Source organism: Drosophila biarmipes, chromosome 2R (genome assembly GCF_025231255.1).
Source record: "Drosophila biarmipes strain raj3 chromosome 2R, RU_DBia_V1.1, whole genome shotgun sequence".
Classification (NCBI taxonomy): Eukaryota; Metazoa; Arthropoda; class Insecta; order Diptera; family Drosophilidae; genus Drosophila; species Drosophila biarmipes.
This window is the reverse complement of record NC_066615.1, coordinates 13,542,163-13,565,386: the sequence shown is the minus strand read 5'-3', so window position 1 is coordinate 13,565,386 and position 23,224 is coordinate 13,542,163. Positions and strand designations below refer to the sequence as shown.

Genomic DNA, 23,224 nt, shown 5'->3' with positions numbered 1-23,224 from the left:
AAATGGATGGGTTTCCTTACCTTATCTCTTTGCATCCCTAGATACAAAAAAGTTAGTACAAAAGGGAGTTTATTTTATTTTAAGTCCTGGTTCTATCTCAATGTATGTTCAAAACAGAACGCTCTTCTTTTATATAAACATGCAACCGAATCGTGTTCTAATCAATAAAACCCACCACAGCTGCCCGATTATCTGTGAGATAATCGAGTCCAGACCCATCTCAGACTCATAACTATAGCACACTCCATGCCGCACACCGTTAAACTGAGCATTTTACGATCCTAAAACCGAATCCAAAGCCAGAACCGAAAAGCCATTAAAGAAATGCCGCGGATAAAACAAAACGCCGCCGATTACCAATCACCGATCGCTGTTCCCTGTTCCCCGATCAGTGGGGCAATAAATTCATCAAACAAATATCGCTAGGCCTGCTGATCGACATGAATATTAGAAACCACAAAACTATAATCAGGGCATTATGATCAGCGCCGATCGTCTGTGGGTCCAGGAAACATATCAATCTCTCTGGGCCACCGTTGCGGCCCTTTTCTGTTGTGTTTTTCTTTTTGGTGCAGCCATTAAGTGCCTGCAGACGACCTAATGGACAAGATCTTTCGTCACTCCCAAAAAAAGGAAACTACCTTTTTGTGTTCGCTGCTCTGCCGCAACATCGATCGATAGATCGCCCAAGCTGATCTGCTGTCGCCGATGTGTGACTGATCCCTAAATACCCTTTAAATTGAACTTAATTCCTGCGCACCGCATTTATCATCATTTATATCGGCGGGCCCTTCCGCTTTTTTCGGAGGAGTTAACCCGGTCTCTGAGTGGTGCGATAGCCTATCTCTTGGATTGTGTAATGGAAGTGGAGGATCAGGCATCTGCTGTCAGGGAAATATATCCGAAGGTTGCTGGTGAGCCGGTCCTGAAGGGAAGATACCTTTAACCTCAGAAAATATACAACACGGGGTGCTCTCTAAACGATCTTAAGACAGAATTCGAATCAATGGAAACTTAGTTGGAAGAGGTTGTTATAGCTCGACTGGGCTAAATAATTTAAGTTTAAATAAAGAAGTTAAAAATATTTTAAATAGGTGCTCTAATTCTCTCAAATTATATGCTATGCACCAAGGAAGTTTTACAAATCGATTGATTTACCCGTAATTTAGAAACAAAATGGAGTTTGAATTAGGTGTTGCTAGCTCCAAAATGGTATTTAGTCTGAATTATTTATTTTTGGACACCCCCTTTGGGTCGGTCGCATGATTCATGTCCATCCCTCAATCGATAATCTCGAGGTCTGTTCAATTGATTCAGCCTAATTTATTTTCGGCGTTTCCCCGTCGAATCGCTTCCCAGAACAAAAAGTTCCGTGTCATTGGGCAGGAAATGTCGCAAGCTCTCGAGGCTGCGGGGCCAATAAATAAATTGTGGTCAAAGCCAAGACATCTGTCAGTTGATCATTGCGGCAGAACGGAAATGCATTCATTTGTCAGTTGGCTTGTGCCGGCCAAATAAATCAATTCACTTGGCCAACTCGAGGATGGCTTCGGCTCCTTCTTCGAAATTCTTTTGCGCCCCATTACCGTGGCCGGCACTTTCCAATTACGTAAAGTCTTTAAAGTTAAAGGGAAATTTGGTGGGGGAAGGGGCTTTGGGAATCGCGTGCAGCTATGCAAATTCAACTGGGTCCTGCAGTCGGCATCGAATCGAGTCTCACTACCGTTTAATGAGCTTGCGATGGTAATGGCAGCGGATCACTTTGCATGACTCAAGCCCGAGCTCCAAACGGCGTGTTCCTCGGCTTTTTCGGGCATGCAAATGGGTCTTTTAATCATAAAACAAAAAACCTGTGTATTTTGGGCAGTTGTTAATGGCAGGAGGAGTTGGCTTGCGTGTCTTCGGCCTGTTCCCATCGACACGCAATCTCCCAGAAAGCCCCCACCCAGGCCGTCAGCCATTTAGTTCGAGTATCTGTTAGATGACAATGCGTGCCTGCCGACACCTTGCCAACTACATTTGTAGTGCTGGTAATTGTCGATTGCGGGGGCAAATTGCCTTTCGATTGGCACATAATTTACCCACTGACGTAACCATGAACTTGGCTCTCGGGTCTAGACCACACTCAGACGTTTGAGCCGGAATGGCGGGTCTTTAATAGAGTTATCCTGGTGCCGATCAGGCGGCACATAAAAATGTTCTCTTATCTGCTTATTAAAGGGTCGCCGTGCCGCGAAACAGGATTCGACCAGCATTTTAGCCTCATAAAGCGAAATTAAGACTGAAACATAAAGGGTTTCCGGCCATTGACCCAACATTTTGGGACGAAGATTAGCGCAAATTATGAAATGAGTAGGAAGCGCCATTAAGACAGAGAGCCTCGAAAAGAATCAGCACGCTGAGGAAGATCTTAAGAGGTGGGAGGAGCCGAAATATTGAAGAAGTTGGGCAGCCAAAAGATACTTAGATACTTTGCTGAGAGGTCTTCTGTACTTCAAGTTTCTTAGTTTATAAATAATGAGAGTTACCCAAGAGCGTTAAATTGCAAATTTTATTTACACCAAAGTCTTATTAATGAAATAAGCAAAACTTACTCTTTCAATTCAATTCATATTTTTAGCATAAATAGAAACCCTTAAATTTTCTCCCAATTACTTTACATAATACATACTTTCCCAGAATTAAGCTCGATTTTTTCATTCTAATATTCATGGCTCCAAACATAAATAGAATTATGTGCGAAGGGCAAATATTTACAACATGTGGTGGAAGAGGATTCCTCAACAGACACCCAATAGTCCGATTTCTCATGCAATTTTCCCATATCTAAAATTACATGCTTTTCGCCATAAAACATGAAAACAGAGACCCAGTATCAACAGATTTGTTAGTGCCATATTACGGGATTATTTTTCCAGCGAATCGATTGGCAAATATTCCCAGGAAGGCGGGGATGAAGGAAATCACCTTTAAAGAGTTGCGATCCCACGTTTTTTACGAGCCCTTTGCACCTGAGGCCTTAATTAAGTCCTGGCCGAAAGAACTGAAAAGGTAGATGTACCATCTTGGCAAGGATCTGTGGAAAACAAACAAACAAAATGTTAAAGTCGAAATAATGACGCGCGAAAAACAATAAAACACTGAGGTACTGAGGCACCGAGGACTGAGATCTGAAAATAATGTTGGCTGGCAAAAGTGACAGACAATAAAAGTGGTCTACTAGAGCCGGGCCAAAACCCAGCTGGCCGCACTTGGCACCTTTTTGGCCCGATCCTGGGCCACACAGCGTCAAATGGCCAGCCGGGCGGACAAGGACATGACGTTTTTATTACGCCCAGCGTCTGACTTTTGCCCTAGGCCAGAAAACTGGAAGAAAAAACAAGAAAGACAGACAGGCGGCGCCCTGCCGAGGAACCCGTGACCACTCGTACATAGATCTCCTCGGTGCGGGCCCTAAACTTTTGTTTTACGGCCCACGGGCCAAGGGAGCGTAAATCACAAGGTGTTATCCTTGGCGCTGAGGGGGCTTCAGGGTGCTAGGACTGCAAAAACAATTTCTGTGCCACGGTTCCGCTGGCCCTTTCTGGCAATTTCAGCTAATTAATGGCATCATTATAGGGCTCCGTATCCCTCGGACATGTTAATAGTGCTTTCTGTTTACCTTTGCGCCGTTCGAAGGATAATTATGCTGTAAGTGGTCCAGACACGCCCGCCCATTTGGATCCTGCGCCGGGGTAAACAGTTTTGCATGATCCAGGAAAATTTGGGTGGTCTCAAGTCTCAAGTGAGGGTCTGCGTCCTCAGAAGATTGGAGAAATTAAAAATAATTTCTAGTTTTGAAACCCAGTGTTTTGAATAATATTTAGGTAGGTCCTTAGCAGATCATAAAAGTGTAACTCCATGTAGGTGGTAAAGAACTTCCCACCTTGTAAATTCCAATCCCAGTAGCCAATCCCATTCCTTTGAATGGCAAAACAGGCAGCCCAGTTTTAGCTCTATAAATTGCAGCAATCGATCGGTAATGTCTTTCCATTTTGTTCAGCAATTAGAATACCGTTTCAGGTACGCGGAGATAAAGAACTTTCAGGTTGGAGCTCTTAATTAAAAGCGCATAAATTTGCCACTCTAATTTCGAACAATAAATTCTGCACCACCCCGAAGTGAGCGGAAATTCAATTACAAATCCATTGCGAGACAAAATTGCGGGAAATTAATTCGGGATATTTATGGAGCTGTGCCGAAAATCACCCCATACATAACCATAAAGCCGGCTTTATCTGTTGTTAACCCATTAGTTGACAAATTTTTCGCGGGGCCTACGCGAGTGCGGCACCCACGCAACTTCCTGGAGAATTACGATCATTGGCCAATCGATGGATATTAACACCTGTCTGCATAAATCTCGCGACAACTATATCTCAATTTATGGTGACGTAATCAATGCTTCTGCATCTATCTCGGCCATAACTCAGATCGTTTGCGTGCGTAGATGCAATGGATCCGATGGATGCATGCAAATGTTAATGGCCCCTGGCAGGCAAAATAATTCGGCAAAATGGAAAAATAATAAAAAATGTCGGGAAAGCCGTAAAAAATGAAACAATTCAAATTGTCACAATAACTCAGCGAGTTATGATCAAAAGGAAGCCAGCCAAATTTTACTGTTTACTGGCGACTGTTGCAACTGCAAGATGCAAGCCGCAAACTGCAAACTGCAACTGCAAGAGCCGAGTGTTAACGTAAACCCATTAAATGGGATACCGAAAAGCGTAAACAAGTGACGGAGACTGCAGCCGTCGTCGAAATTTATGTGGCCCGAGTTGACAATTTTTTCGGGTGGGGAATATATTTTTCTTTTCTTTTTTTCACATTTTTTTGTGAACCTGCTGTTGGCGCATTAGCGGGGCCATTTCAAGTTGGCTAACACGCAGTTTAAACGGCTTGTAAGTGACCACGTTTGCACTTAATTAATAAAGTCCGCCAATCCATGCCACACTGTTTGTTGACTTTGTTGCCTCGCCATGTTGCAACTTCGATTCGGATTTGAGTTCGAGTTGATTCGAGTTGGGTTTTCGGGTTGCCCGCGTCCTTGCTTAGATAACACTGCAATTAGTGTTGCCGAACGCAATATATTCTTGTGTTTATTTTAATAAATTGCCATCGAGCCGGGTCGGTTTAACTTAATTAAATGCCAGTTTCAATTTATTTTCCATTTACTCTCCCCGACTGCTGGGGCTTGGGTTGCCTGCTTGCCACAATGAAAGCGAAACCGCAGAAACAACAATATCGCCGGGTAAATAAACAAAAGCGGGCTGAGGAAAAAATTACAACAAAAATTGCCTCTGCGGCCGATGGAACTATCAATGTAATTTAACATTCATTCGCCGCCAGCAGCAATTAACTGTAAATAACTTGCGGAGCGGGCTGCGTGTGTGGTCTGCAAAAAAGTAAAAAAGTAAATAAATAAAATACCACTCTCAATATGGACTACAAAAGGCGGCTTTTTATTATTGCCCTTGTCATCGACATTGTCCGCAGGCCATTCGATTGATAAATGCTTTTGCAACACTAGCACTCCCAGGTATATCGATAACAGCAGCGGGAGGCCTCTGAAATAACAGTATTTCCACGTCCATGATGAGATGAGTAACGTTGTAGTTTATGAAGTTCACTTGTGAGTCACTGCCGTGTTACAGACAGCAAATTGATTGATTTTGGATTAATAAACAGACTTAATTATTAGCTTTAAGTGACGTGTTCCCCAAGGAAATGACAAATCCATTGCAATCACGTAAACACCGCTGGCCAATTCAACGAAAAGCTATGAACTTCAGAGATTAAGTCACTTTAATTTACTCAGAAAACCATAAGTTTGCACTTTAAAGAAAAAATGTGGAGCACCATCGAATGCTTTTTAGGCTTTTACATTTTATGGCTATTTTAATCAAATTCAACAGAAATTCTTGAAATGGTTTCGCTTATAAATTTTATCTCGAATTTTTCTATAATTTTAATTGCTTTTTCTTGACTTGGTGGACCACAAAATTCAATCAGTGCAACATAAATTATAAGCAAATAAAATCCGGTGTGGAGTCTAGAAAATGTGACCCAGAAATGGGCTGTGTTGACTCCTATAAAAGAGATTTCCTCACGATAGTTCCTAGGGGAACCACCCACATAAAGAGCAAAAGGAGTGGTCTCCCACTTCTGCGCTTTTAACTACACTTAAAAAAATAAATATATATTAATAAATATTTATTTTTGTAACTCTCTATCAAAGTGAATATAACTTTACCTTTCGTTATTGTTTCCTATATTAATCTTTTGATTTAAATTGAACTATCAAATTGATTGGTTAATACCATAGGTTTTTCCTTGTGCACTGTCTGGTTTTGTGGAGGCGACAAATCGTGCGCTAATTAACTCATTGACACTGTGGCCTCTGGGGCCCTTCACCCCCGATGCACTGCAGCCGATTCCCGGGGGCACCGATTCGAGTGGCGTCAGTGAAAGAATCGTGCGTAAAACTTGAGTACGCTCCACATTAAATGGCGCTAATTTCGAGGCATTCGAGTTGGCTTTGGCTCTGGAGCTGGTCAGCGGAGATGGAACTCGAAATGGAAATGGAACTGGACCCCAAGCTTGAGCCGGGAGTTGGGGTCTGGGGTCTGGGGTCTGTGGTCCGGTCTTCAGGGCGTGCCAATGCAATTAGCATTAGTGCAACTGCCAGGGGGGAGGCGGCAAGAGTGGAGGTCGAAACTGATAAATGGCTGCAAGTTGAGGTTTGTTTTCCTTTTGCCCAGGCCGAGGGCAGTTTGTTTGCCGCTCTCCGCTTACAAAACAAACCGAAATGCCAGCCGCGGCACCAGGCGAGCAAATAAAACGGTTTCTTCCAGGAAACGTGACAAAAACGTCAATAACTGCGGGCCTCTAGACGCATACTATGCCATATGCAGTATACTATACCCTATACGACTACGGCGATTCCGATGACGATGCCAATACCCCAATACCAATACCCAATACCCAATACCGATACCAAAACCAATACCGATGATGGCCAGGGCCACTAGTTGCAGCATGTGACAAATCGCAGTTGTTTGTTGACTTTGCCGCATATGCAAAATGCAAAATGCAATTACTTAGGGCCGAGTGTAATCTAAGACGCTTCACCCGGACCCAACTCAAGACCCCAGGCTCCAGAGACCGGAGCCCCGGAGCGCAGGGAACCCAACTGCAATCGTCAGCGCTGAGGTTCCGGGAATGCAGCCATCGAAGTGAATGCCTCAGACGACATTCCAGGAACTATTGGATCTCAAAGGGGCAATGCTCTCGGGGGAAGTTACGCTCAAAAGCCAAGGATAACAGTCTGCCATGATCAAAAGGAACATGGGTTCTTCCAAAGATTTTGTAGAGTTTCTATAGAATAAATTGGTAAATGGTATAAGAAATCCCCCACTAAGTACACCTATCAGTTGCATTTCCTGCCATTTGTTTGCATTTACTTAAAGTCTCCTCTTTAAATCACAAGCCGGCATGGAATTCTTATACGCATAAATAACCCTTTTGAGAGTGAAAGTAGAATCTGAAAAGCAAAATCAAATATGCTTGGTCCCGATAAACATGCCGGGGAAATGGCTCTTGATTATCATAGAGATCGATAAGCTGCGATTTATGCTTATCAAGCCGCCGAGACGAGAGCTGGCAACGCCCACCGATCCACCGATCTTGGTCACTGTCCCCACAGATCCCATAACTCAAATCAGAGACGGAGGCGCAGATCATGCTGATGGAATGACAAAGTGAACAACCGTGTGACGGCGACTGGGCTGACCATAACCATATCCATATGTACACGGATGGATCGTAAAATCTTTTTCTGATTTTCGACGCTGTTGTTTTTCGTACATGTGCCGCAATTACGAGGCCTTTTGACGCCCCAGCTCGTCGACGAGATATCTGATTTTTGTTTTTATTTTGATTTGGGTTTTGATTTTGGATTTTGTTCATGCTGTGCAGTTTAGCATTTTATGATTTTTTAATTTTATGTTGATGAAGCTCATTGCTTGCATATTTGATTAACGTGGCTGTGTTTTTATGGTTTGTTTGCTGGCCGTGTTCTTTGTTTTCCTGATTGTTCCAGCATAATGCCTGATTCGCTGCTTTTTCGGCTTCCCTCTGAGTGTGTCATTTGTTACATTTTCGGGCTTTGACATTATGCTTCAAGAGCTGTGTTTTTACGGCCCACAAAATAAAGCTGTGCACAGCTGGTGGGCCAGCCCATATAAACTGGGCTATTTATAAAGCAGAGATGTATTAACTGAAACAATGATATATTAGGCTTGAAACCACTAATTATAAGGCCCAAAGAATTTGCAATTAACTGGTGAAGGTGTGAAATTCTTATCTCTTGCTTATGGATTTTTGCCAGTTTAGTGACGCAAGTTCTGTGACATCGCGCCCTTCAGTAAGTGACAATTAAGTTATGGCCAGCCAGCCGCTATCATTCAGTGCCATAAATGACCATAAATTAGAACAACCAGTCCGCTCGAAATTCTATATCCACCGCTTCGTTTCTGAAACAAATCACGCCCCCATATAGAGCCCTCTATCGATACCATCTCAGAACGCCCTTCGGTCGGTGTTATTTTGCCATGTTTATGCTGATGCATTTCCCAGTTCAAACGCCCTTTCGGAACCAAACGAAACGAAACGCGTCGAGACGAACATTCCACTCACCATGACTAATAACTTAATTAGAAACTCGGCATAAGACGAAGATTTGGCTGTTAAAATCTTAATAACTTGCGGCAAAAATGCGACCCGATCGAAGCTTTTTATTGAGTGAAAAACAAACCCGTAGCGAAGATCTCTAAAATATCCAAAAAGATCGAAGCTCATTAAAATTCCAAAGCCTAAAATGCATTTGATGGCTTTTTCGGGGGTGTGAGTGTGTCGGGAAAACAAAAATAAACACTTGGCTTTTCTAGTTTTGGGTTTTTATGTCTAAGGGGGACAGTCTGAAGTCAAATAGATGTTAGGAACTGTGCCACCTTCAATGTCAAAGTCATTGGGAGTTCAACGATATTAAATCTTGGGTCATCTAATAGATTAACCCAAACCACAAAGACCGCAACAACAGTACCGTTGCTCATCTGGATGGACTTGCACTTCCTGCTCGGCTGGGAAATCAAGTAGGCAAATATGGCTCTATGGAGGTGGATTGCCTCCATAGGAACAAGTACGCTATGACTTGAAGATCCAATCCACTGAAGGAAAAAGGATGAAAGGACATTATTTCTTCCACCCTGATATGTTCAAAAAGACTTAATCCATTTTATTTAGGATTAATTTACTTTCTAAAACTTATAGAACGCAACAAAAATAGAATGCTTAATATATAAAAATACTTAATTTAGAACGACTAAATGTAAAAGACAGTATTTTTCTTTCACATAAACTATCATAACACTAAATGAAACCATCTTAAACGATTTTAAAATATTTAAAAGTGTGTATTATATACATAGTCAGGATCTACAAGAGAGGTCCACAAAATTTTCAAAGAAAAAATGCATTCTTTTTTAATATTAAAAGTATAGAAACGTACTTTAAATATTCCATATATATAAAATATTATTATAATACCTATTCAAGTATCTTGATTTGAGCCCCCTTTTTTCTCCCAGTTCAGCACCAAGTGCGCACTCGCAAGTGCCGGCTGCCTGAGGGTGCTCCACTCGGGGTTTGTGTCACCAAACTAATGAAATCAATAAGCCAGCCGAGCGGCCGGGTCGTGAATCACAATAACAACAACAAAGGGTGCTCCCTGGGGCACAAGGCACAAGTGGCTGCCACCGGCGGACAAAGGTGTGAAGCACAGAGTCACTCAAGCCCTCAGCTCGCCCGGCTTATGAAATATGAGAGCTGAGAGCTGAGATCCCAGAACTCGGAACCCATACCGAGACCCAGACCAAGACCGAGAACGGCGACTCTTGCCAAGAATTTGTGTGCATAAATTTAATTACTGGCAGAACGGCAGAATGGCAGACGACTGGGACCGGGACCGGGCCCGGGCTGAACCCAGTCACCTATCAATCTAACTCGAGTGGCTTTTCTCCTCGTGTTGCCTTTTTCTTTGGATTTTCAAGTGCTTTACTTATTAGTGACTTTTGTGGCCGCATCCCTCCTCCTGGTCCACCCCTCTGAAGTTCAATAGCCTGTCGAGGCCAGATACAGATACAGTATCTGGATTGGTGAACCCAGGGGCAGATGCCCCGCCAGATACTCCAGATACATCTGCGGGCCCCACATTGTCGGTTTATAATTAGCGGAGAGAGCATGCGCACCTTGGCTACTTGACTTCGGGGCTTCGAGGTTTAATGCACGCGCCGACTATTTTGGGAAATTGTTTTGGTTCTTGATCGAAATTATAGCAAACAAATAAGGAGGAATAAGTCCCAGTCTAATTATTATTGGGGTTTCAACTAGTTCTGCCTTAAAAGTGAATAGAATACTATTAAAGAATTAAAGTAGTAATACCTTTTAAGAGAAATTGGAATAGAAAAATACGTAGATTCGGTATTTATAGAATAAGAATTCTACAGAGTCTTCAATTTGGGAAGCTCTAAAAATGTATTCCCGATATTTATTTGTATCATAAATGTTTGACAGCAACTCATCACCTTCGACATTCATCAAGTAATATCCGCTAGGACACGTGTTCCTCAGTAAGGTCAAAGTTCTAGTCTTACACACACTTTTATCTCGACGTTAATGATAAACCCCCGCCCCCAAACAGCGTTACCTTCCGTTTTGGCACGCTTAATCACTTCGACGAAAAGAGCCATGTTTGCCTTTAATTAAAAATGTTTTTGCCCGCCAAATATTTACATCGGTAACTAATGGAATTAATTTGTTGTTTTGATTCTGTGTTTTTCAGAAAATATAACGATAGTCGGCTTCCCGGATTATCTGAACAACGAATTCAAAATAGCACTGTACGCAAAAGAAACTCAAAGATATTTGTGTTTCAACGACAATTGGAGATTAGTTGGCATGGTGAGTAGTGACCTTTATACCATCATCATGAGTTTGGGAGTTCTCCGACGAGCAGAGTGATTCACTCTTCAAAGGGGGTACATCCCTAAGTAGATAATAGGCATCGCCAAGATGAAAGGGAATTTCCACACGATTTGTTTATGGCTAGATAAGGTTTATGGCATCTTGTTGGGCAAGCAAATTGTTGGCAATAGCCATAATTATATGCTCGACAATATTTGTTCTGCCGCTATATAGATGCTGATATGGCCAAGGCCCGGTGCAGCGACTTTGATTAAATTGCATTTGTACTTCACATACTCGACTAGGCGTAGAATACCATTTTTTCCGCTTCTCCTCGATTTGTTTTTATGCAAACTAACTGTACAAACACTATAATTTATGACATGTTCCACATAATGGTTTTATGCAAACGATCGCTTAGACGACAATAACAATATTGCGGCGACCCGGCCAAATTGTCAGCCACAATGGGTGAAAACCCGTTTGCGGCTGCACCAAATCTGTCAGCGGGCCGAACAAAATATTTATTACAATATTTTTGTAATTTGTAATTCGAAAATGCGAACAATTTCATATGCAATTACGGCCGAATGTGGCACAGATTCGGATTTCCAGATAGGCTTACGCGGCGTATGCGTGATTTCGCATGGAGCAATGAATGGCAACTGTTCGGGCATTCAGAGGAAGTGGAAAATCAAATTTTCGAGACATTGTAACACTTTCCACGAGCCCCTTTTAATGTCACACGCTGAAGTGCCGCCACTCGAGCACCGAGATTTGCCATCATAAAGGCCAAACAACTCGTTTATGCCAGTTAGATATGTCTAATCAATCAGACGCATGACGGGGCACTTAATAGCCGCTGTTTATGTGGTAATGGCGAAAACATTTCAATGTCCTTTTCGCCACTCGCAGCCACAGTTAGTTAGCTAAACCGCACTCGAGCTCTGGGCAAACAATAGAACCCCTAAGGTCAGGCATTTCCATTGCTTTCGAGTATGACCGCAAAATCCAAGTTGAGCTGTTGTGCAAATACTCGCCGTGATTAGCGCACTCCAGGCGATATCTCGGGTGGCTTTTCGCGGTAAGTTCGGTGTGGCAAGTGTGGGCCGAGGTCGCAACTTCTGATTACTCGATCCCTTCTAGAAATAGAACGAATGTGCTTACCCCAAGCACTCGGCGGCACTCGACCAGCGGCGAGAAGCTGCTCAAAAATAGCAATCACGAGCTATAAATATGCGAAGAGCAAACAAGTAGTTCGTCGCTAAATATGGCCCAAGACTTAATTGCTTGGGAAAGGTTTCATCTACGTCGTTTTGGCAGCAGCCGCAATCACCGCAATCGCCTCGATCTGAGCGATCAGGTCGGTCCGCTGATAGCACAAATGGCCAACACGGCAGCAACACGCGCTCAACAAGCCAAATAGGAAGGTTAAGGGTTATGGTATGGGATCTGTAAATACCCTGGAATGAAAATAAATCCTTTTTTTTTGATTAACCAGAAAATCAAGCTTTCCAATATATTATTTTATGATAAAAACTTCGCCCCTCATTAAATTTAAATGAAAGGTATCCTAGCAAATGGGATAAGAAATAGTAATCTAAAATAATTCCCCTAATTACTTCAAACATTTTTGATTAACATCTTTAGTTTTTAATCATTTTACTCGTCCCCGGCAATAGCAAACCAATACCCCCCAAATATATAGCTACCCAGGGTACTCCAACATCCAAGTCATAAGCCGCGTTTCATTTGGTTGTCGTTTTGAGATTTCAAGTGTTTTATAAATAAACAGAAGGCAGACTAAACGTTCACTCCTCGCGCGATGATGTCGCTGTCATCGTTGTAGATACGCATATCAGAATACCATCAGAATATCCACCGCATATAACACCTTACCTCAACCTTATGAACGGAAATGCCGCTCATAAATTGCATGTGAAGTGCGCGGATGCCAATCGATATATCTCCATCTATGTATCTGTATCTACATGTATATCTTTTCTGGTTGCAGAGGGAACTGCGAGATACCTGCTACTTCAACGAGACCATCGTGCACGGTTATTTCGTGTTCCGTTCCGTTGTCGATCTGCAGCGACGTGTCGGGTTCACGCACCGAGGTAAGCCTGTGGGGCCCAAGAAGAGCGTCAACGATGCCTGCTACATGTTCAACAAGATCGAGGCCGAGCAGTTTTTCCGCCATCACCATAGCAACGGCAATGGCAATGGCAACAGTGGCAGCAACAGCAACAGTGGCAACAGCAACATCACTCGGAAGCCCCCGCGCAACAACAAAAACAACCGCCACAAATCGAATAACCAAAATCAAAAGTTGCAACAGCAACAGGAGCATCATGGCCATAATAATAATAACGTTATTCTTAATAATAGTAGTACTAGTTTAAGTAGCACTAACAAAAAGCAATTAGCGATAAACCGGCAGAAGCAGCAGCAGCAACAGCAGCAGCAGCAACATCAGGTGCGACATCATCACAATGATCCATCGCTGCTGCTGCGACGACAGCAACACGAGAAGAAGCAGAAGCGGCGCAAGCAGCAGAAGCAACAGCAACACCAACAACGAGTATCAGCTAGTCCAACGAAACAAATGCCTGCACCAGCAACAGCAACACCCACACCAACGCCAATAGCAGCAGCAACCATTGCAACACAATTGACAACAACAACACTGAGCAGCAAGCGCAAGGGGCGGCGAAGAAAGGGTAAGGGCAGGCCGAAAGCACAGCAGCAACAGCAACTGCAACTACTTGCCACGGCAGCAACATTGCCGTACACCGACGACACCCTCTACAGCAGCAGCAGCAGCAGTACGGGCTTCGAGGATTTGGATACCTACAACAGCAGTAGCAACAGCGGCAGCAGCAGCAGCTTGGAGCCCTGGTCCACCTGGTCCACGATCGACAGCTTTAGCAGCAGCAGCACAACAGCAACATCTGAAGACAGTATTAGCAGCAGCAGCAGTAGCAGCAGCAACTACGACGCCTGGGCCACCTACATCACCGAAATGGAGGCCGAGGCATCCGGCGGCAACGACACCGAGTTGCTGCACTACGAGCCCGAGTTGGTGGACGATCCGGAGGCGGAGTCCACGGCGACAATTGAAACCAAAGCAACATCAGCAATAGCGGCAACGGCGGCCACAACTACCTCGACATCGGGCTCGCAGCTGGTGATAGAGCAGACGCCGCTGGCCAGAAGCAATAGAAGCAGCAGCAGCACCACCACGCGGGCAACACCAATGGTAACCAGTCAGACTGAAATCCCTGCACAGAGCACGCAACAGCCAGGCAGGCACCGCAGCAACAGCAAGGAAAATCCCCGGGACAACGTGGATAATTCCAAGACATTGCTAGCGGCCGAGAACGAAGTGAAGCCACAACAGCATCCAAGGAAGCTCCTATGGACTGTGCAGCCGCCGGTGGCAACACATGGCAGCACGCGAGCAACTTTGATGACAACACCCATGCAGCAACTCTCCAGCACGGCAGCAACTGCGGCCACGACACTACAGCAACATGCTGCCCCCTCGCTCTTCAGCGTGGACAAGAACATCAACAGCAACCTGAACAACACGCTAACTGAGGCTTCGCCAACGGCAACATCGGAAGCAGCAGCAACATCCAGCATTACGGCGGCAACAACCATGAAGAGACCTATTCGGAAGTTCACCAAGAAGCTGATGGCCACGCCCTATCACCAGCTGACCTATGTGCGCAATGCGGGCGGGGACATCGACATCGACAACCTGGACAACATCAGCGTGTATCCCGTGCTCTACAACGGCGATCTGGAGGGGAATGGCAGCGGGAACAGCTCGGATACTGGCTTCAGCGGATTCCTGCCCACCTCGACCACTTCCCATCTGACGGAACCGATTCGCATCGGCATGAACAGGATCAGGCCGAACAAGACGCTGCACTGGTTCACTCACCAGAGATTTGCGTAGTAGTTAGGGGTTGGCTGGCTTTTGCTTTAGATCTTTGAGAACAGGACTCCGCCAGTTTTTAGTTTCCCAGATATTTCAAGCGTTTTATAAGCCCTTACTGAAGTATTACAGATGAAAAGATTAAATTCAGAACGTGGAATGTAGTGGCTGAGAACAAAATAAATTCATTTTTTTTATTTTTCTTCAACTAAATTTCAAAAGTTAATCATATCTGGGATGGTGAAAACTGGGGTAGACCTGCTAAAGAAAGAGATACCTATACTCAGTACTCAGTTTTCAAAAGAATTTAGGCAAAACCAAGTGAAGAACAAAAATGTATGGATAAATATTTCAAATTTATAATGAACTGATACATATATATATAAACATATATAGAACTCGATATACAAAGGAGTTGCTTACTGTTCAGTACCTCGACTCAGACAGGACATTTGCACTTGCACCACGCCTAAAAGCACACTACAGAAGCGAAAGCGAAACCGGAAGCGGAAACGAAAGCGCAAGCAGGCGCAGAACCGATAACGATAACTCAGTCCGCACTTCATCCAGTAGCGAGTACAGTGAAGACTCCACCAAACTGCACTCGAGAGGCCGCAGGCAACGAACTCGCAGAACTGCTACATAGTTATAAATGAAAAGACAATAAGATTTTTATTTACGAGTATGTGCTATATAAACTAACAAAACGATGGAACGAACCGAAGCGATAGCGATAATCGATAACAAAATGCTAAAATTGTTGAAATGGAAGTTATAAAAGATCGACATTCAAGTGCAAGCAAAAAAACGTTTCGAATGCACTGAAAAAGCGTAGCAAACTTTTGATTTACTAAATCAATTAAATATATTAGCAATGAGAATTAATAAATACAAATGCAAACAAAAATCGATATATATATATTATATACATATATGCATATATTTTCAAAATTTTATAACGAACCAAAAACCAATTAGCAAACAAATTTAAAAAGATGAACGGGAAACGAATGAAGACGTTTTTTAAATTCATACGCAAGAAGAACTAAGAGTTGGTAACGATAACGATAACAAATTCGCACAGCAAAACACTTCCAAAAAAGAAAGGTAAAAACTAAATATTAAACAATTTTACTAGGCACAAGCGTACGAAATTGGGCTAGAAGAACAAAAAAGAAAAACTCCATTCAAAATAAACCGAATTTTTTAAGCAAATACAAAAAGTTGTTGAAATGGTCAGCATGAAATGGACGATAACCAGTTCGAGAAGGGATGGAAACAAATTTTGAATAATGGAAAATTTTAAAGAACTACTAACGATATGTACTGCTACCAAACACCAAATTCACACTGAATAAGCAACGTTATATTTATTAATTGAACGAAAACTAAGAAACTAAAACTACAAATCAAATCAAAATAACAGCAAAATGAAACCAACTGCTGCTTTTCTACATACGAAAATATATATATAGACACATATAGGCATATGTGTACGAACATGGAAAAAGATATGCAAAAATTGTTTCTCATATATTTATATTAATATTTAAAATAAATAGTTCAAACATATTAGCAAACCAAATATGCGAAATTAAAACAATTTGAAGGGAAATGCGTAAACACAGAAACAGAAAACTGAAGCGTCAAGTTTATATGTAGAGATATGTATGAATGTAAATTTAAAGTGAACAAAGAAAACCCAAACAAGAAGAAGTTAAAGCAAGATGCTTAGGTGAAAATTTAATTAGTGTGTACTTAAGACAAGAAACCATTTAACAATTGAACGATTAATTATTAACTTAACTAGGCATTGAAGCAGCACTCAACTAAATAAAAACCGATACGAAACCGAAACGAAGCCGAAAACACACAACACACACCACACACAACTCGAATTGAACTACTGTACTTATGCGTATGCGCGTTGCTGTAATATAAACAAATTCTTATGTTGAATCGACGGCGAATGGGCGAACTCCATTATTCGATGACTATATCTACCGCAGCAGAAACTATTTATTTAAACCTATATCGAGCCGAGTCGATTGGAGTGGAGCGGGGACCGATTGTCATTTGTCATTTGTAAATTCATTTGCACTTTTCTTTCTACTAATTACGTTTAATTAATTAATTAATCATACGCCTAAGTTAACACTTCTACCATTGTACATTGTAATATGTTTTATTCCTAAGCCGAGCATTAAATGTAATTATTTATGTATAAAAGCAGAATGATTCTTTCGCCCATGTATAACACCTGCGCCCATCTCACACCCCCTCTTCAAGTCTGTCTCCCCTCCCCATCCCTATTAATCTCTATCTTATATATACGAATATATAAACGACTATTTAATTGCATTTCTTTGTATTAAAACGAGTAACAACACACTAGAAATTGAATAAAAAGCCTCAACAAAATATTCAACACTTTTCATTTCTCTTATTCCTCATTTTTAACTCTTCAAATGCTCAGTTGTTTTCTTTTTGTTGGTTAACGAATGTGTGCAGAAAGATCGTATAAATAAAAATATATATAAATTCAAAAGGAATGTGGTACTTGTAATTTAACATTGATGGAAAGAAACGTAAGTATAGGAAGACTGTATAGAGATAGTTTTATAACCATTGGAATGAAATGTTTCTTGCATACATATCGTGCGCTGCGTAAGGATGCGCCACGCTCACTCTTACGCCTAGAAAACACGCACCGCCAGGATCAAGTTCTTTTTAAAGCTAGAGAGCCAAAACACGGCGTTTTTACTTAACTAGTGCCTAAAAACACACTCAACTATAGCGTTTTCTCCTGTTTTATTATGAATGTAATGTATTTATTACCTTCATTAAAGCTACTGAACAGTCACTTTTATAAGTAGTTGTTGAGTGATATTTTTCTCCGTGGAAAAGAATGAATATATCACAGTCATTTGCCAGGTCCTCCGATTTCGTAGAATATCAATTGCACATTCCTGGCCATGTCGCAGGGACTTGTAAATTGCGGCCAAGAACAAGATAGGTGGTCCCCGCCCCTGGTGACAAATGTTGCCCCAGACGACAATGCAAAGGAGTCGACCACCGACGCAGAGTGCTCCATAGGACGGGCTCCTCCTGCTCAAGATGACAAATCACATGTGCTGACATTTGACATCGGTGCTGGGGGATTAACATGTAATGTTGGCCCGGGCCCTCGACTCCTTGGGGCAGTAAAAGTGTTGGCCATCGCCCAAGACAAACACAGTTATTATGGGACCTGCTCCTCCACTTGGGCTCCTCCCTTTCATGGCCAGCAGACCGTGGACAGACCACACAAGTGGCCAAGTGGCTTCTGCTTTGCATAAATGTCCCAGCCTCCTTTGGCTGGCTCCCCATTCGGTTCTCCGGCGGCTGCCTTCTCCTCTTCGGTGGCTTGTTTAATTAAAAAATTAAGTTCCAAATCCCAGACCATTAAAAAGATTTTTATTTATACCTTTTAATTTCATCAATCGTTGCGACGGCAGGTGCCGTCCACATCCATATCCATAGCCATATCCCTGCTCCAGGCCCGTCCTTTGCCATTTAGCCACTCTGTCCGCCAAGTTTGTTTTCTTGCCTTCTTCTTTTCAGCTTTTAACAGGAAACAATTTCATTTGCGAGCAGAAATTCTTTTCAAATCTGCCGCCGTTAAGAAAAAAGAAAACATGACAAGAAATAATAATAAAAAAATTGAAAAAAAATGTTGTAAGGTGACTGAGAAAAGCCAATCGCTGCGCTTACAGAAGGTACCTTAACTTTTTTAAATGGCAACATTTGGGTAATCTCTGAGGGATGGTATGTCAGTTTTTAGAAGTATATTGAGAAGGGCAGAAAGGCAAGATTGGCCATAATTTCTGCAAAAATGAATTCAATATACACATTTTTAATTTATTGTGTTTATTATAGATTATATTATTACTATATTCATTGTTTTCGGTTTCCCTTTCGTTAGTGCATACCGTGTTCGATGTGGTAAACCCCAAAAATGTCCCCCTGTTGGCAAGCTCGGTTTCCTTTTTGGCCAGAACGTTTGTTGGCCGTTCGGCTTTCGGCCAGCCCGAAAGCCAGGCCAAAAACCCACGGACTCCGAGGCAATCGCCTCTGGCTTTCGAGGAGACTCTGTGGCTCAGTTTTGGTTTATGAATGTCGCCATGTTGCTACAGCTCGGTGGTGCAGGGTGGCTCAGCGTGGTGCAGGGTGGTGCAGGCCGGGGCCGAGGCACATTCCACACACAGAGCGACAGGATGAAACTGTTGCCTGCATACGGCATGCATATTTCGTATTTTTAGTGCAGCCATTTAACATCATCAACTTAAATATGCGTGCAAGATTTATGCACACGTCGCTGTTGCCAAAGGGGGCGGCCGCCTGGCTGGGGGGCGTGGCCTGGCCGGACCTGGAATGGAATGGCATAAAAGCCATCGAACTGCGGCCAAAACAAAATGCGGCCAGCACGGGCACGTGATACCAGTGTATTATCGCATTCGAAAGCCCAAGTCATAAAGTTCAATTTCCAAAAATCTAATTTTTCACTCAAAATTTTAACATTTTTTAAAGAAACAAAATAGGGAAAATTGAAAACAATTTATAAATATACTATAATACTTATAAAATATAATTATGAATATATTTTATGTTATTTCCCTTTTATATGGTTCATAAAACATAATTATCTTAGCATACTAAAGTTCAAAGAGATTTCCATTTTTCATATATCTGCATCTAAGGCTAAATAGTTGCATAAGCAGATGGCCAATTCTGCTTTTCTCATGTGCCCTGTCAATGACTCAGACAGCCAATCTGCATAACTGACATCTACCTATGCTCACCATTTGTATTTATGCATTTCCCAAAGTAATAACCAAGTGATTTCGCTGCGGGACTCACCCACGTGCTACGCAAAACTACAAGCTACATATCTGTTCTGTGCAATTGAATAACATCATTATGCAGCGCTGTCCGATCTTGTGGCATCTGCACCTTGCACAAGCTCACAGATACTTTATTGATTTCTGTCGGAGCCGAACTCTTTGCGCAACTACGAGTGCGGACCCAAATCCGAATTGTGGGTAACTGGGTAAACATCTTCACCTGCTGCGCCGCCTGCGGCCGCCGCTCAATATTGTGGCTAATATTTAATGAAAAGGCCGAAAAATCCAAATAAAACCGAATATTGAAAATGAAAAATAAACGACATTCAAAATGGCGAGTGGCGCCGGCGCATTTGTTTATGGCCGCCACATTTCGATGATAAATCGGCGATGCCGCGGCTAATTACGCACGGAGTACGAGTGAATCGGGTCCCAGAGCGGAGTTCGCGATCGGATCGGAGTAAATACCCCGAATCAGCAACTAAATTTGTCTTACGCTTAACGCTCGGTTTAACCCACTGATAACCGGTTGGTCTTAACGATTTCCATTTATTTGTACTTGTCAATGGCAACATGAAGACTTTGATTTCAAGATTCATTTGCACCGCATATTTCGCTCTGGCGTGTGCCTAATGAACTGCAACTGAAAGAGCTGGATTGTACTACAAAATCATTACCCATGGCTCACGGACTTGACTTTAAATGATTTCTAATTTAAAAGTTTGTTTGTCCCTTATTTATTTTGTTTCATTATTTAAATGGGTCTGTTCGGCATGTTCCATTTTTATTTTTACAGCATTTTAATATAAGCTTATGAAATCTGTAGGAAAAAGTTTTATGGTATTTTTATGAAACTTTATTGCTTACAAAACTATAGCAGACTCAAACCAGTAGCCAGGTTATAAAAATATTACATATGTTACTAAATAATTTGGCTGTGTCTATTAAGGACTATTAAATATTTACATCGACTGAAAATAATTTTTTAGGCGTTGTCAGTAATGCTAGTAGCAAATTAATAATAGCTAAAATATGATAATATTATTAAATTAAAAATCCATTTTTTTATATAGATAGATAGATAGATATACAGATAGATTTACAGATAGAAAGATTGACAGATAGATAGATTGACAGATAGATAGAAAGATAGATAGATAAATAGATAGATAGATAGATAGATAGATAGATAGATAGATAGATAGATAGATAGATAGATAGATAGATAGACAGATAGATAGATAGATAGATAGATAGATAGATAGATAGATAGATAGATAGATAGATAGATAGATAGATAGATAGATAGATAGATAGATAAAAAAATAGAAAGACAGATAGATAGATAGACAAAAATATACATATGTAGAGAGATAGATAGCAAGATGAAAGGCAGATGGTACTACTACTATATAGACAACTTAAGTTTATCATCCCCTTCCTCTGATTATTTTAGGGAGCCTAGTGCTTGGTCGATCGTAAAGCATAAGGAAGCATATGCCCATTGGCACCCCGGTCTCCCGTGACCATCCGCAGACCACCGGTGGTCACCTGGCGAATGCCAATTGATAAATAACTGTCATTAGACCCGAACTGCGGCTCATTTTCCCATGGCTCGGCTTAGTTGTCTGCGGCCCGTAGTCCAGATCATTTTGGCGGCCTGTGTTGCAGCGGCGAAAACTTAAGCTATAAATAAAAATTAATGCTTTGAATAAATTGTGGCGGGCGCAGCGAGGCGATACCCCTACTTAGCATATCGGGCGGTATCTTTAAGTTTTTCAGTTCCATTCGACGCTGCCTCGGGGTAGGCATTTAGCAAAGTGTCAGTTGCGAACAAGGTTAGGCTTTGGGTATTAGAGGCGTCCCACGTCGCCGTCGGGTGGTTTCACTTAGCTCAGCCAGCACCACCGGTGGTTGGGAGGTTTGGAGGTTCCGAGGTTCGGTGGTGGGTGGCTACACTAGCCGCTCACGGGTTTTAATTAATTTGGTGCAACATTTTGCACTGGGCCGAGCCCAAAAGCCCGACTTGGTCAATGGGCGCATATATCAAGACAATCGGCTGATTGGCAGTCGCATACATTACCCACATTCAGGTGGTTCAGGTGGCTCGGGAGTGGCGGGCAGGCTTTTTCGCTGGCCGGGACCCACCTGTCAGCGGTGCTTATGATTAACTGTCAGTTGTAACTGGTTGTGATGGATTTATTGCTGTCAATTTGACAAATCAATGCAGCAGTTGGCCGTCCATCGGAGGCGTTCATTGAGGCGATCAGTGCTCACTCGCGACGAGTTAATTGGAAAATCAACCAAGGCTGGGAGAGCAGATTAGACGGTGATGAACAGGTAACTTTTTGACACTGATCCTCCATGCTAACATACTTTTATGTTACTCAGTTTATTAGATAATTTTGCAGTAAAGAGTGTAATTGGGGAATTCAGCAGTTTCTAAAAATGAACATGAGCTGGAATATTTGAGATTCACTTTTAGCAACTAAATATGTATATCTAAATCATTATTATTCCTTTATAAAAAAATATAAAAAAATCCATCATAGCTATTTAGCTTTTAAGTATACTCAATATTGACATCATTTTTTACTGGTACTTAAAATGTTTTTTTTTTTAAATAAATTATTTATTTATGTTAAGTATTTGTAATTTTTAACATAATAAAAGTAGTAGAATAAATCCCTCAATAATTGTGGAGGCTCAAATTTATAAGATACGTAATTTAAATATTTTATGTTTATCATAAAGTCAATATAATTGTGAGTTTTTTAAATTTATTCTTCCGTTTGCTTAAAGTGTAAGCTTTCCTGCATATATCAATTCCCGAGTGACCTAACTTTAATCTGTTTATTCCTCAATCAATCGGGCAATCTTTTTCCGCCAACAAACCCAAATGCCTGATGTTAACTTCGAGACACAAATTTTCGCAGCAACTCCTTCCCAGGCTTCCCAGGCTTAAATGGATGAATTATAAATAGAGAGAGAAACTAGAGAGGCCCAGGGACCAGTTTCGTTTTTACTACCGTCTGTCACCCGATGGCAGGCAAATATTAATTTACCGATATATCTTTTGCCAGTGATTTTGTTTTGCTGCACAGTTGGCTAATGAAATCGTAAGTGCTTTTATCTCGTAAATAGTTGGCTGGCCGGGTTCGGTTTGGGTTTTTGGAGTCAATGGTTTTCCATTCCTGTTTCTCTACCGGTTTGATTTGCAAGCTGCGGCATTTAATGAGCCACCCGAATGGCCTGGATGTTTCGCTGCGAAACTCAGAAGGATCGTTTCGGACCCAAGTGTCCGGCTAATGGGTCAAGTTTCACTTTCAAA

The 23,224-nt window shown here is 42.0% G+C and overlaps 1 protein-coding gene across 6 annotated transcripts in view; it reads left to right on the top strand.

Moving 5' to 3' along the window:
* The window catches only part of LOC108030222 (ras guanine nucleotide exchange factor glfB), a 60,992-nt gene extending 43,430 nt beyond the window's left edge, over positions 1–17,562 (top strand). For all 6 annotated transcript variants that reach the window (XM_050887475.1, XM_050887474.1, XM_017103003.3 and 3 more), the window contains 2 exons: positions 10,943–11,061; positions 13,079–17,562. In XM_050887475.1, coding sequence (XP_050743432.1) covers positions 10,943–11,061; positions 13,079–15,031 — 2,072 coding nt within the window. In that variant the 3' untranslated portion in view covers positions 15,032–17,562. The remainder of the gene's footprint in view (positions 1–10,942; positions 11,062–13,078) is intronic.
* The last annotated feature ends 5,662 nt before the right edge of the window (positions 17,563–23,224 follow it).